Source organism: Saccopteryx leptura, chromosome 2 (genome assembly GCF_036850995.1).
Source record: "Saccopteryx leptura isolate mSacLep1 chromosome 2, mSacLep1_pri_phased_curated, whole genome shotgun sequence".
Lineage (NCBI taxonomy): Eukaryota > Metazoa > Chordata > Mammalia > Chiroptera > Emballonuridae > Saccopteryx > Saccopteryx leptura.
The window spans coordinates 192,744,233-192,757,687 of record NC_089504.1 but is presented as its reverse complement, the minus strand read 5'-3'; the positions used below and the strand labels follow the sequence as shown (position 1 = coordinate 192,757,687).

Genomic DNA, 13,455 nt, shown 5'->3' with positions numbered 1-13,455 from the left:
TGCAGAACAAAAATCTACAACCAAGACTACTTTATCCAACAAGGCTATCATTTAAAATTGAAGAAGAAATAAAAAGCTTCCCAGACAAAAATAAATAAATAAATAACTCAAGGAATTCATTACAACCAAAACAATGCTGCAGAAAATGTTAAGGGGCCTGTTGCAAACAGATCAAAGAGGGAAAAGAATATAGCAAAAAAAAAAAAATACAGCTTTAAAGAATAAAATGGCAATAAACAACTACATATCAATAATAACCTTAAATGTAAATGAATTAAATGATCCAAACAAAAGACATAGGGTAGCTGCATGGATAAGAAAACAGGACCTGTACATATGCTGTCTACAAGAGACACACCTTACAACAAAAGTTGCACATAGACTGAAGGTTAAAGAATGGAAAAAAACATATCATACAAATGGAAATGAAAAAAAGGCTGCAGTAGCAATACTTATATAAAAAAAATGGACTTTAAAACAAAGGATGTAGTAAGAGATAAAGAAGGCCACTACTTAATGATAAAGGGAGCAATCCAACAGGAAGATATAACTATTATAAATATCTACGCACCTAATATAGGAGCACCTAAATATATAGGAGACTTTGATGGATATAAAGGGCAAGATTAACAGCAACACTATAATAGTAGTGGATTTCAATACCCCACTAACATCACTAGATAGATCCTCAAGAAAGAAAATTAACAAAGAAACAGCAGACTTAAAGGATACACTAGATCAGGGGTCTCAAACTCAACTCAGCATGTGGGCTGCAGAGCAAGATCACAGCTGTTCGGCGGGCCGCACTAGGTCTACAAAAGGCAACTGTTACGCAACACTTTTCTCACTGCAGTTGAAAACAAAAAAAAAATCAGTACAACAAGCACAATCGTACATGCAGTTTACTCAGTGTCACAAAACGACCAGAAACTGTAGTTTGCATCACAACTGCTGTTAACTAAGCTAATATCTAGCTAGGATGCTAGAGAAATGAAAAATACAAGTAGGCCCCTAGGCTTACTTAATTTTATCCAAAATATTTTGAACTTCGTGGATTAGTCTGCGGGCCGCACAAAATTGTTCGGCAGGCCGCATGCGGCCCGCGGGACGCGAGTTTGAGACCCCTGCACTAGATCAACTGGATTTAATAGATATCTTCAGAACCTTTCACCCTAAAGCAACAGAATATAAATTCTTTTCAAGTGCTCATGGTACACTCTCTAGGATAGACCACATTAGGAAACAAAAGCAGTCTCAACAAATTTAAGAAGATTGAAATCATATCAAGCACATTCTCTGATCACAATGGCATGAAACCAGAAATCAACCAAAACAGAAAAGCTCAAAAATTCTCAAACACACAGCAACTAAATAGCAGGTTGTCAAATAACAAATGGATTAAGAATGACATCAAAGGAGAAATTAAAAAATTCCTAGAAACAAATGATAACAAGGATACAACAACTCAAAATTTATGAAACAAAACAAAAGCAGTACTGAGAGGGAAGTTCATAATACTACAAGCACACTTTAAGAAGCTAGAAAATCTCAAATAAACAACTTAACCCTGCATCTAAAAGAACTAGAAAAAGAACAGCAAGTAAAGCCCAAATGTAGTAGAAGGAAGGAAATAATAAAGATCAGAGCACAATTAAATGACATAGAGGCTAAAGAATCAATACAGAGGATCAATGAAACCAGGAGCTGGTTCTTTGAAAAGTTAAACAAGATCAATGAACCTTTAACCAGACTCACCAAGAAAAAAAGAGAGAAGACTCAAATAAATAAAATTAGAAATGAGAGTGGAGAAATAAAAACTGACAGAATAAAAATACAAAATATTGTAAGAAAATACTATGAAGAACTGTATGCCAAAAAACTAAATAACCTAGATGAAATGAACAAATTTCTTGAACCATACAATCTTCCAAAAATCAATCTGGAAGAATCAGAAAACCTAAACAGACCAATTACACCAAATGAGATCAAAACAGTTATCAAAAAACTCCCAACAAAGAAAAGTCCTCGGCGTGATGGCTTCACAAGTGAATTATACCAAATATTCAAAGAACTAACTCCTATCCTTCTCAAGCTATTTCAAAAAATTCAAGAGGAAGAAAGACTTCCAAGCTCCTTTGAAGAGGCGAGTATAATTCTGATTCCAAAACCAGGCAGACAACACAAAGAAAGAAAATGATAGGCCAATATCCCTGATGAATATAGATGCTAAAATCCTCAACAAAATATTAGCAAACTGGATCCAACTATATAAGGAAAAAATTATACACCATGATCAAGTGGGATTTATTCAGGGGAGGCAAGGCTGGTACAATATTCGCAAATCAATCAATGTGATTCATCACATAAACAAAAGGAAGAAGAAAAACCACATGATAATTTCAATAGATGCAGAAAAAGCATTTGATAAAATGCAGCACCCATTTATGATCAAAACTCTCAACAGAGTAGAAATACAGGGAACATACCTCAACATGACAAAAGCCATCTATGACAAACCCACAGCCAACATCATACTCAATGGGCAAAAATTAAAAGCAATCTCCTTAAGATCAGGAACAAGGCAGGGGTGCACCCTTTCACCACTCTTATTCAACATAGTCCTGGAAGTCCTAGCCACAGCAATCAGACAAGAAGAAGAAATAAAAGGCAGTCAAGTTGGAAAAGAAGAAGTAAAACCATCATTATTTGCAGATGATATGATACTGTATATAGAAAACCCTAAAGTCTCAATCAAAAAACTACTGGCCCTTATAAATGAATTCAAGAATGTGGCAGGATATAAAATTAATACTCAGAAGTCAGAGGCATTTTTATACACCAACAATGAACAGTCAGAAAGAGAAATTAAGGAAACAATCCCCTTCACTCTTACAACCAAAAAAAAAAGTACCTAGAAGTACATTTAACCAAGAAGACTAAAGACTTGTACTCAGAAAATTATAAAACATTGATAAAAGAAATCAAGGAAGATACTAATAAGTGGAATCATATACCGTGCTCATACTTAGAAAGAATAAATATCATTAAAATGTCTATATTACCCAAAGCAATCTATAAATTCAATGCAATACCAATTAAAATACCAATGACATACTTTAAAGATATAGACCACATATTCCAAAAATTTATATGGAACCAAAAGAGAACAGGAATAGCCTCAGCAATCTTAAAAAAGAAGAATAAAGGGGGAGGTATCACACTTCCTTATATCAAGTTATACTACAAGGCCATTATACTCAAAACAGCCTGGTACTGGCATAAGAACAGGCATATAGATAAATGGAACAGAACAGAGAACCCAGAAATAAACCTACAGCTCTATGGAAAACTGATATTTGACAAAGGAGGTAAGGGCATCCAATAGAGTAAAGATAGCCTCTTTAATAAATGGTGTTGGGAAAATTTGACAGCAACCTGCAAAAAAATGAAACTAGACCACTAAACTTACACCATCCACAAAAATAAACTCAAAATGGATAAAAGACTTAAATGTAAACCATGAAACCATAAGCATCTTAGAAGAAAACTGTCGGGAGCCGATCCACTAATGCTGGCTAACTAGGTCACAGCAGAAGAAGATCCACAACTGCTGGTTGACAAAGTCACAGCAAAAGAAGATAGAGTTACCGCAGTAAAGACCAACAGCTGCGGGTTGACAAAGTCACCGCAAGGAAAGGCACGATACTTCCCCCTTTAATCTTTTGAATTAATCTGGCCTTATATCCCCCCTTTTTCTGGGTGTGTGCTATTATTTGTGGCACAGGGATAATAGTACCGTACTTTCCCTGTAGATTTGTAGTAATTTCTTTGGAAATGAGACAGAAGGTGTAAGTTCCACAGAAAAGCCTGTAAGCCCCTTGAACTGGGCTCATAGATATAAGAGGCTGGCTATGATATCCCTCGTAAAGGGTTACGTTTGTAGGAGAATTTCTTATTATTAATCATGTTAGAAAGAATATAGCCAGAACTTAGCTAGTGTATGAATATAGTAAATAAATAAAGTTTAACCAGACAATAGAATCTTAGATAAGGTGTTATGGAATGGCCTGTTGCATGGCCTGGGATAGGAATGCAGTCAGCAAGAAAAGGATGTTTTGCTAAGAGAATTGTTTTATGACTGAAGGCAGTTGCTGGACTTTCTCAGTGAGACACTCATGAGATTTATAAACTTTCCCAAAAATTCTTTCTTCTGATAATGAGAGGTATGGCAGGAGGCATCCATAGAAGCAATAGCAATTAATGTCTTCTGAAATTATGTTGCTACTAAGCTATCTTGCGAGTGCACTCTATATATCTTTAAGTAAAAGTTACTCTTAATGTTAAGTCAGTTTCTCAATGGGCAAGCCTTTTGTTATCTTGTGAGAAAAGCCAGGACACTGCATAAATTCCAGGCCATTTGCCTGAGCAAGCGGTGGTCCTTTGCTAGTCCTTAATGATTTTGTCTGTTAATCTCTCTCTGCCCCTTGACTCACAAACAACAGTAAAGTTGAGTTATTAGTTAGTACTAATCCTTTAAAAGCTTTTACCGATGTTATCGCTATTCAAGTTATTTTTTAGTTGTACTTTGAATGATTTGTAGTTTACAGATATAAACTAACTGTTATCTGGAAACATGTAAACATAGTGAAACAGAAGCAATAATTAATACCATGTAATTGTAACTTGGTGTGTGGGTATAAAAAAGGAGCTGTACTAGCATTTGGGGGAGATGCCTGGCAGTAAATGCTAACTAGAGAATAAAGAGAAAGAAGAGAATTCGGCTCTCTCACTCGATTTCGCCGACGCCGTCTCTTCCTGTGGGACCCCTGGATCCCCCCCGGGGCTGGACCCCGGCAGAAAACATAGGCAGTAAGCTCTCTGACATCTCTCGCAGCGATATATTGAATATTTGCTGATTTTTCTCCACAGGCAAGTGAAATAAAACACAGGATAAACAAATGGGACTATATCAAACTAAAAAGCTTTTGCACAGCTAAAGAAATTAAGAATAGAATAAAAAGACAAACTACACAATGGGAGAACATATTTGACAGTACGTCTGATAAGCAGTTAATAACCAAAATTTATAAAGAACTTGTAAATTTCAACACCAGGAAGACAAACAATCCAATCAAAAATGGGCAAAAGAAATGAATAGACACTTTTCCAAAGAGAACATACAGATGGCCAATAGGCATATGAAAAAATGCTCAACATCACTAATCATTAGAGAAATGCAAATTAAAACCACAATGAGATATCTCACACCAGTCCAAGTGGCGCTCGTCAACAAAACAACACAGAATAAGTGCTGGCGAGGATGTGGAGAAAAGGGAACCCTCCTGCACTGCTGGTGGGAATGCAGACTGGTGCAGCCTCTGTGAAAAACAGTATGGAGATTCATCAAAAAATTAAAAATAAAACTGCCTTTTGACCCAGATATCCTACTTTTAGGAATATATCCTAAGAACACCATAGAATTGTTCCAAAAGGAGAAATGCACCCCCATGTTTATGGCAGCATTTTTCACAATAGTAAAGATCTGGAAACAACCCAAGTGTCCATCAAAGGATGAGTGGATTAAAAAGCTTTGGTACATATATACTATAGAATACTACTCAGCCATAAGAAATGATGACATCAGATCATTTACAATAACATGGATGGACCTTGATAACATTATACGGAGTGCAAAAAATAAATCAGAAAATACTAAGAACTATATGAATCTATACATAGATGGGACATAAAAATGAGACTTGGAGACATGGACAAGAATGTGATGGTAACAGGATGGTGTGGGGTGTGGTTAGGGGGCAAGGAAGGAAAGAGGGTAGGGTGAGGGGAGGGGCACAAAGAAAACCAGATAGAAGGTGACGGAAGACAATTTGACTTTGGGTGAGGGGTATGCAACATAATCAAATGTCAAAATAATCTGGAGATGTTTTCTCTGAACATATGTACCCTGATTTATCAATGTTACTGCATTAAAATAAATAAAAATAAGATAAAAAATATATAAGTATATAACAGATGTAATAATTTCAAAAACTCATTTCAAGGAGCACCACTGGAGGATGTGTCCCTCTCTCTGTCTCTAACACACACACACACACCACACACACACACACACGCACACACACACACACACACACACACACACATGAGAAGCTTAAAGATTCTGAGTTCTCCAATCCTTTAATGTTGCCATCGACACCAACTGTTTTCCAACAAAACATGCTCCAGTTTTTGAGACCAAAGCTTTTGGGACCAAAAACATAAATCTAATTCAACACTATCTACCTTAAGTATTAATGTTCTTTCCCTGGCCGGTTGGCTCAGTGGTAGAGCGTCAGCCTGGCATGCAGAAGTCCCAGGTTCGATTCCTGGCCAGGGGACACAGGAGAGGCGCCCATCTGCTTCTCCACCCCTCCCCCTCTCCTTCCTCTCTGTCTCTCTCTTCCCCTCCCGCAGTTGTGACTCCATTGGAGCAAAAGATGGCTCGGACGCTGGGGATGGCTCCGTGGCCTCTGCCCCAGGCGCTAGAGTGGCTCTGGTTGCAACAGAGTGATGCCCCAGAAGTGCAGAGCATCGCCCCCTGGTGGGTATGCGGGTGGATCACGGTCAGACATATGCGGGAGTCTGTCTGACTGCCTCCCCGTTTCCAGCTTCAGAAAAATGCAAAAAAAAAAAGTATTAATGTTCTTACATAATGCAATATACAAATCATGTATCATAGGAATGCACATTTGGAACCTATATAGAGTCTTATTAACCAATGTCACCACAATAAATTTAATTTTAAAGAAAGTATTAATATCCTAATTCTTCAATTGGCAGAGACCATTGAAATCCTTTAAAATCAGCAAATTCCCCATTGAAAATATGATGTTGTTGGCCAGATAGCTCAGTCGGTTAGAATTTCATCCTGAAGCAAAAAGATTACTAGTTTGATTCCTGGTCAGAGCACATACAGGAACAGAACAATGTTCCTCTCTTTCTTTCTCTCCCCTTTTTCCTCTCTCTCTTTTTTTTTGTGACAAAGACAGAGAGAGGGACAGATAGGGACAGACAGACAGGAAGGGAGAGAGGAGACAAGAAGCATCAATTCTTTGTTGTGGCACCCCATTGTTCATTGATTGCTTACTCATATGTGCCTCGACTGTGGGGCTATAGCAGACCAAGGGACCCCTTGCTCAAGCCAGTGACCTTGGGCTCAAGCTGGTGAGCTGTGCTCAAACCAGATGAGCCCACACTCAAACTGGTGACCTCGGGGTCTCGAACCCTGGCCCTCTGCATCCCAGTCTGACACACTATCCACTGTGCCACTTTCTGGTCAGGCTTCCTCTCTTTCTAAAGTCAATAACTTCTAAAAAATGATGTGGTCAAAAAGAGAATAAAGATATACCTTGCAGGAATAAAATTACTGAATACAGTTTAAGAAATATCCATGATATATTTTCAAGAAAACAGCTTAGAAAAATTAGATGTTATATTTATTTTTTAATGTCTAATTTTTCTTTTTAAAATTTTTTTTTGTTTATTGATCTTCCTGTATGTGTCCTGACGAGGGATCAAACCAGCAACCTCTGAGCTTGAGGTCAATGCTCTAACCAACCAAGCCATTGGCCAGTGCAGATGTTACTTTAAAAAGTTTATAGTTTCTAATTGCAGCTTTGTTTCTGTGACACAAATTCTTCTATCCTTACCAGCCTTTCAACAAATCTTTTACGCACATCTTAAAAGAAAAAAAAAGCCCAATTCATACTAGACTGGATGACACAGATGATGCTGAAAAGTTATAAAAGCAACATGGGCCTGACCTGTGGTGGTACAGTGGATAACGCATTGACCTGGAACACTGAGGTCATGGGTTCAGAACCCTGGGCTTGTCTGGTCAAGGCACATACAGGAGTTGATGCTTCCTGCTCCTCCCCCCTTTCTCTCTCTCATACTCTCTCCTCTCTAAAATGAATAAATAAATAAATAAAGCAACATGGGTCCAGAAGCACTCTGAGAATAGGATAAGATTGGGTTTTTCAGAATGAACAGAGAAGCAGGGGCAGGAATAGAGACTGAGCATGTCAAGTAAGGGGAACACCATGTGATCCTAGAAAAGACTGCAGACATGAAATGAATACTGAAGTAAACCACCACTAAGGAATTTGTTACATTTCTGCTTCATCAGGTGGATAGGAAACTTGGTGACTAAACAGTACTAAGGTTTTTAAAAAAAAATAGTACGATACAAAAAAACCCCTAGATTTTTATCTTATATAAAGTAGATTCATAACAATGGACAACTTCATGAGAAAGTAGAGGATTTATGAAGTGTAAACTCTCCTGAGATCTAAAATGTCCAACACCTAAACATCCTAGGTAATCTCTCTTTAGGCAGCAATAGTCATTCAAATTGTGTATGTTCTGTTTGATTTGTTAAAAAGGGAAATCAATTGGGTCAGGTATATTTGGGAGGAAATTTTAATCTTAGTCATTTACAATCATATCTAACTGAACAGAGTAATACTCATTCGAGGGTAAAAAAGAATCCCTTTCTTCTTAAAATTAAGATAATATTAAGAAGATCTTTAAATATAACTAAATTCATTTGACAAGTTTTACCATCTCTGTTGGCTAACAATTATTTTTCTAGGGCTTTGGCTGGGTAACTCAGTTGGTTGAAGCATCATCCAGATATACCAAGGCTGTATGTTTAATCCCCAGTCAGGGCACATACAAGAATCAACCAATGAATACATAAATAAGTGTAATAAATCAATCTCTCTCTCTTTCTCTCTTCCTCTCTCTCTCTCCCTTCCTCTGTCTCTATAAAGTCAATAAATAAAAATATATATTTTAAAAATTATTTTTCTAGGGACTATGAATAAGAAGATAGGTGAAAAAGGTCCCTGCCCACCAGCAGCTCACAGTTTAGTGGGATATAAAGCTGATCATAGAAAAATTAGTTTAAGTAGTATAATTGCAGTGTGTATAATAGCTGTGGGGTGTAATAAAAAGGTTAATTCTGCTTGGGAGTTAAGGAAAGCTTCATAGAACTGACATTTGAGTTGGATACTAAAGAATTCAATAGAATTCAATAGAAACAAAGAGATATGCCCAGGGGCAGGAGAACATATGTAAACAGCAGGAAGGTCTGTGTGACTGGGGTCTTGGACATGGAAGTACAGCAAGAAAGAACCATCCCCTGTCCAGCTCTCCAATCTCTTTCAGTGCCTTTGTCCCCTTCTTCCCTAGGCCCTGCCACCAAGTCTTCCTATGGCTTATCAGAAGAGCCAAGCTCATTCCCACACACACATTCTCTCATCTTCAGGTCTCTGCTTAAACAGAAATCCCTCAATGAGGCTTTCTCTGACCACTTTTTAGGTACAGGTTCCCCTTCACATGACCACCAATAATTCATACCCTGGTACCCTGTCCTTTCTCTTCATAGGTCTTAGAGCAAATTTCATTTGTTTGTTGTGTTGGCTTCACTTAACAATGTACAACTAGTATACGGCTAAGAACATACTAGGTGGTCAGTTTTTGTGGCATGAATGTTAAAATGCCTAAATAAAATAATGAGTGGTTAATAAAAAAAAAAGCCAGAAAATCTGGAGTTAAATAATTCCTTTTATGTAAGGCCAAGAATTTGGAGTTATTAAAAATTAAAATGACATCTTTCACTATTTTATAAACAACTTTTAATAAAGGAACACTTAAAAATAGTTATTTAGTCTTATTATATGTGTACCTTACTTACTTCTCCATGAAGATAAAATAGGTAAAGTAATAGGAACATGTTCAATTTCTAAACCATTCTCGGTTATTCGCCGTAATCGTCCACGTAGTTTAACATTCCTTCTTATAAATTCTACTGGAATATCTGAAGAACTTGTAAATTTTGATGTCTGATGATTTACAAGGAGAAAAATGGAACATTATTATTTTCACTTTAAAATTAGATATGTCAAATTTTTATCTAAACCTTCAACAAGAAGACAACCACTGAAAAATTTTTATTTAGTTCTTAACTTTATATTAATATTTTAATATGACTTAATCAAAAGTGTTTATAGGAAAATTCTTTAAAAATATTTGTCACCATTTTATTATTTCAAGCTATTATATAGAGCACATTAAACAGACTTTCAACTTCTAAAAGTTTACATCTTCAAATTATGACATAATTCATCAAAAAGAAGTGAGTATAATGAGTATAGATATGTGCCTGGTACCACACAAGTCTGGTTAAACAGTCACTATCCTATTCTATAGATGTGTAGTCTATTCATGCAGGTACTGCTGGGAAAATCTTAACAAAGCTAAGTCAAATTGAATTAGAACTCTTAAAAACAGACCATTTTTATTATTTTTTATCTTATAGGATATAAAAAAACATAAAAAGGGCAACATTAGAAATGTAATTAAATACCTAACTCCTAATGCCCTAGAGTTAGTCCACATTTTCTTTTTTTTTCTTTCACATTTTCTTTTTTTTAAGTGAGAGATAGAGAGACAGACAGGGACAGACAGGAAGGGAGAGAGATAAGAAGCATCAGCTCATAGTTGCGGCACCTTAGTTGTTCATTGATTGTTTTCTCATATGTGCCTTGACTGGGGGGCAGCTCCAGCCAACCCAGTGACCTCTTGCTCAAGCCAACAACCTTGAGTTCAAGCCAGCAACCTCGTGCTCAAGCTGGTGAGCCCGCGCTCAAGCCAATAACCTCGGGGTTTTGAACCTGGGACTTCAGTGTCCCAGGCCAATGACACTCTATCCACTGTGCCACCACAGGTCAGGTACTAGTCAACACTTTATACCTATGTCTTCCACATTAACAATACTATAAGAATAGAGGGATGAGCTTCATGAATAATCATGGCTAGTTAAGAGTTTTTCAATAAGCAGAATAAATTAGCACCCAACTTCTTAAAACAGTGAAGTTGAACTAAACATTATAAAAAAATATTCCACATAAAAAAAATATTGTAGCAGACAAATCTAGAATGTGGAACAGTCAATGGGACAGACGACTTTATTTCTCTAATAAATCAATGGCTTGGGGGGGAAATACGAAGCATGAATTGTTATAAAATAAATGAGACTTAAGAGATATAACAAATACAATAACTGGACCATCTGAATACTGATTTGAATAGATCATCTACTTAAAAAGACACCTTTGAGACAATTAATTAAGCAACTTTTAGAATGTACTGGGTCTAAAATACTAAATATTATGAATTATATTATGTGTGATAATGTTAGTAGACAAACCGGCATTATGAGCCCCCTGATGCAATACAATAAGAAGTATACACCACCTTTTTGTTCATACTAAATCTAATGAGAAAACACACAAACCCAGATTGTGGGATAGTCTATGAGATGACTGGCTTGGACTCTTCAAAAATGACAATTCATAAGAGACATAAATGAAAAATAAAGATAAGGTGGCAGTAATATTCTAGATTAAAGAAATATGACAACTAAATACACTGTTCACAAAAATTAGGGGATATTTCAAAATATGAAGCAATAAAAAAGCATTTGATTTTTTTTATTAAACAAGAATATCAAAAAAGCAAACAAGTCAAAGAAAGTTGTTCAATTATGCAAATGAGATGCAAAACCAACTTTTATTTCATTGGTGAAAATGCACTATACAATAGGCTGAAAGTACTGGAGTATCTGCATGGTCCCTGAGTCCCTAATTTTTGTGAGCAGTGTACAATGCACAATCCTTGATGCATTCGTCAATTGAGAAAAAAATAGCTATAAAGAATATTTTGACAATCCAATAAAAAAATGGGAAGAGGATATGAACAGACACTTCTCCCAGGAAGAAATACAAATGGCCAACATATATATGAAAAGATGCTCATCTTCTTTAGTTATTAGAGAAATGCAAATCAAAACTGCAATGAGATTCCACCTCACACCTGTTAGATTAGCTATTATTAACAAGACAGATAATAGCAAATGTTGGAGAGGTTGTGGAGAAAAAGGAACCCTCATCCACTGTTGGGGGGAATGTAAAGTAGTACAACCATTATGGAAGAAAGTATGGTGGTTCCTCAAAACACTGAAAATAGGCCCTGGCCGGTTGGCTCAGCAGTAGAGCGTCGGCCTGGTGTGTGGGGGACCCGGGTTCGATTCCCGGCCAGGGCACATAGGAGAAGCTCCCATTTGCTTCTCCACCCCCCCCCCTCCTTCCTCTCTGTCTCTCTCTTCCCCTCCCGCAGCCGAGGCTCCATTGGAGCAAGGATGGCCCGGGCACTGGGGATGGCTCCTTGGCCTCTGCCCCAGGCGCTAGAGTGGCTCTGGTAGTGGCAGAGCGACGCCCCAGAGAAGCAGAGCATCGCCCCCTGGTGGGTGTGCTGGGTGGATCCCGGTCGGGCGCATGCGGGAGTCTGTCTGACTGTCTCTCCCCGTTTCCAGCTTCAGAAAAATACAAAAAAAAAAAAAAAAAGACAAAACTGAAAACAGAACTACCTTATGACCCAGCAATCCCTCTACTGGGTATATACCCCAAAAACTCAGAAACATTGATACGTAAAGACACATGCAGCCCCATGTTTATTGCAGCATTGTTCACAGTGGCCAGGACATGGAAACAACCAAAAAGCCTATCAATAGATGACTGGATAAAGAAGATGTGGCACATATACACTATGGAATACTACTCAGCCATAAGAAATGATGACATCGGATCATTTACAGCAAAATGGTGGGATCTTGATAACATTATACAAAGTGAAATAAGTAAATCAGAAAAAAACAGGAACTGCATTATTCCATACGTAGATGGGACATAAAAGTGAGACCAAGAGACATTGATAAGAGTGTGGTAGTTACGGGGGAGGGGGAGAGGGAGAGGGAAGGGGGGAGGGGAAGGAGCACAAAGAGAACTAGATAGAAGGTGACAGAGGACAATCTGACTTTGGGTGATGGGTATGCAACATAATTGAATGACAAGATAAACTGGACATGTTATTTTTGAATATATGTATCTTGATTTACTGATGTCACCCCATTAAAAAAATAAATAAAAAATAAAAAATTAAAAAGAAAAAAAAGAATATTTTGAGAAAGCAAGTCTAAATATGAACAGTCTCTTAGATCATATTACTGCAAAAACATTTAATTTATTAGATGGGATAATTTTAATATGGTTATACAGGGACATACATATTCTTATTTAGAATGTACATTATGAAGTATTTATGGGGCAAGTTTCCCGATGTGTGCAACTTGCTTTCAAATGGTCTCACGGAGATGGAGGAAGAGAAAGCACAACTGTGACAAATGTTAACAACTGAAGCATCTAGATAAAAATTAGGTGAGTGTAGCCTGATCAGCTGCTAGCGCAGTGGATAGAGCACCGTACTAGGATCCAGAGGACCCCGATTCAAAACCCTGAGGTCACCAACTTGAGTGTGGGCTCACTGGCTTGA

At 37.3% G+C, this 13,455-nt stretch overlaps 1 protein-coding gene across 2 annotated transcripts in view; it reads right to left on the bottom strand.

Moving 5' to 3' along the window:
* Nucleotides 1–13,455, bottom strand: part of C2H3orf33 (chromosome 2 C3orf33 homolog) — a 38,332-nt gene that overhangs the window by 7,717 nt on the left and 17,160 nt on the right. For both annotated transcript variants that reach the window (XM_066365881.1, XM_066365882.1), the window contains one exon: nt 9,761–9,908. In XM_066365881.1, the coding sequence (XP_066221978.1) occupies nt 9,761–9,908 (148 nt within the window). The remainder of the gene's footprint in view (nt 1–9,760; nt 9,909–13,455) is intronic.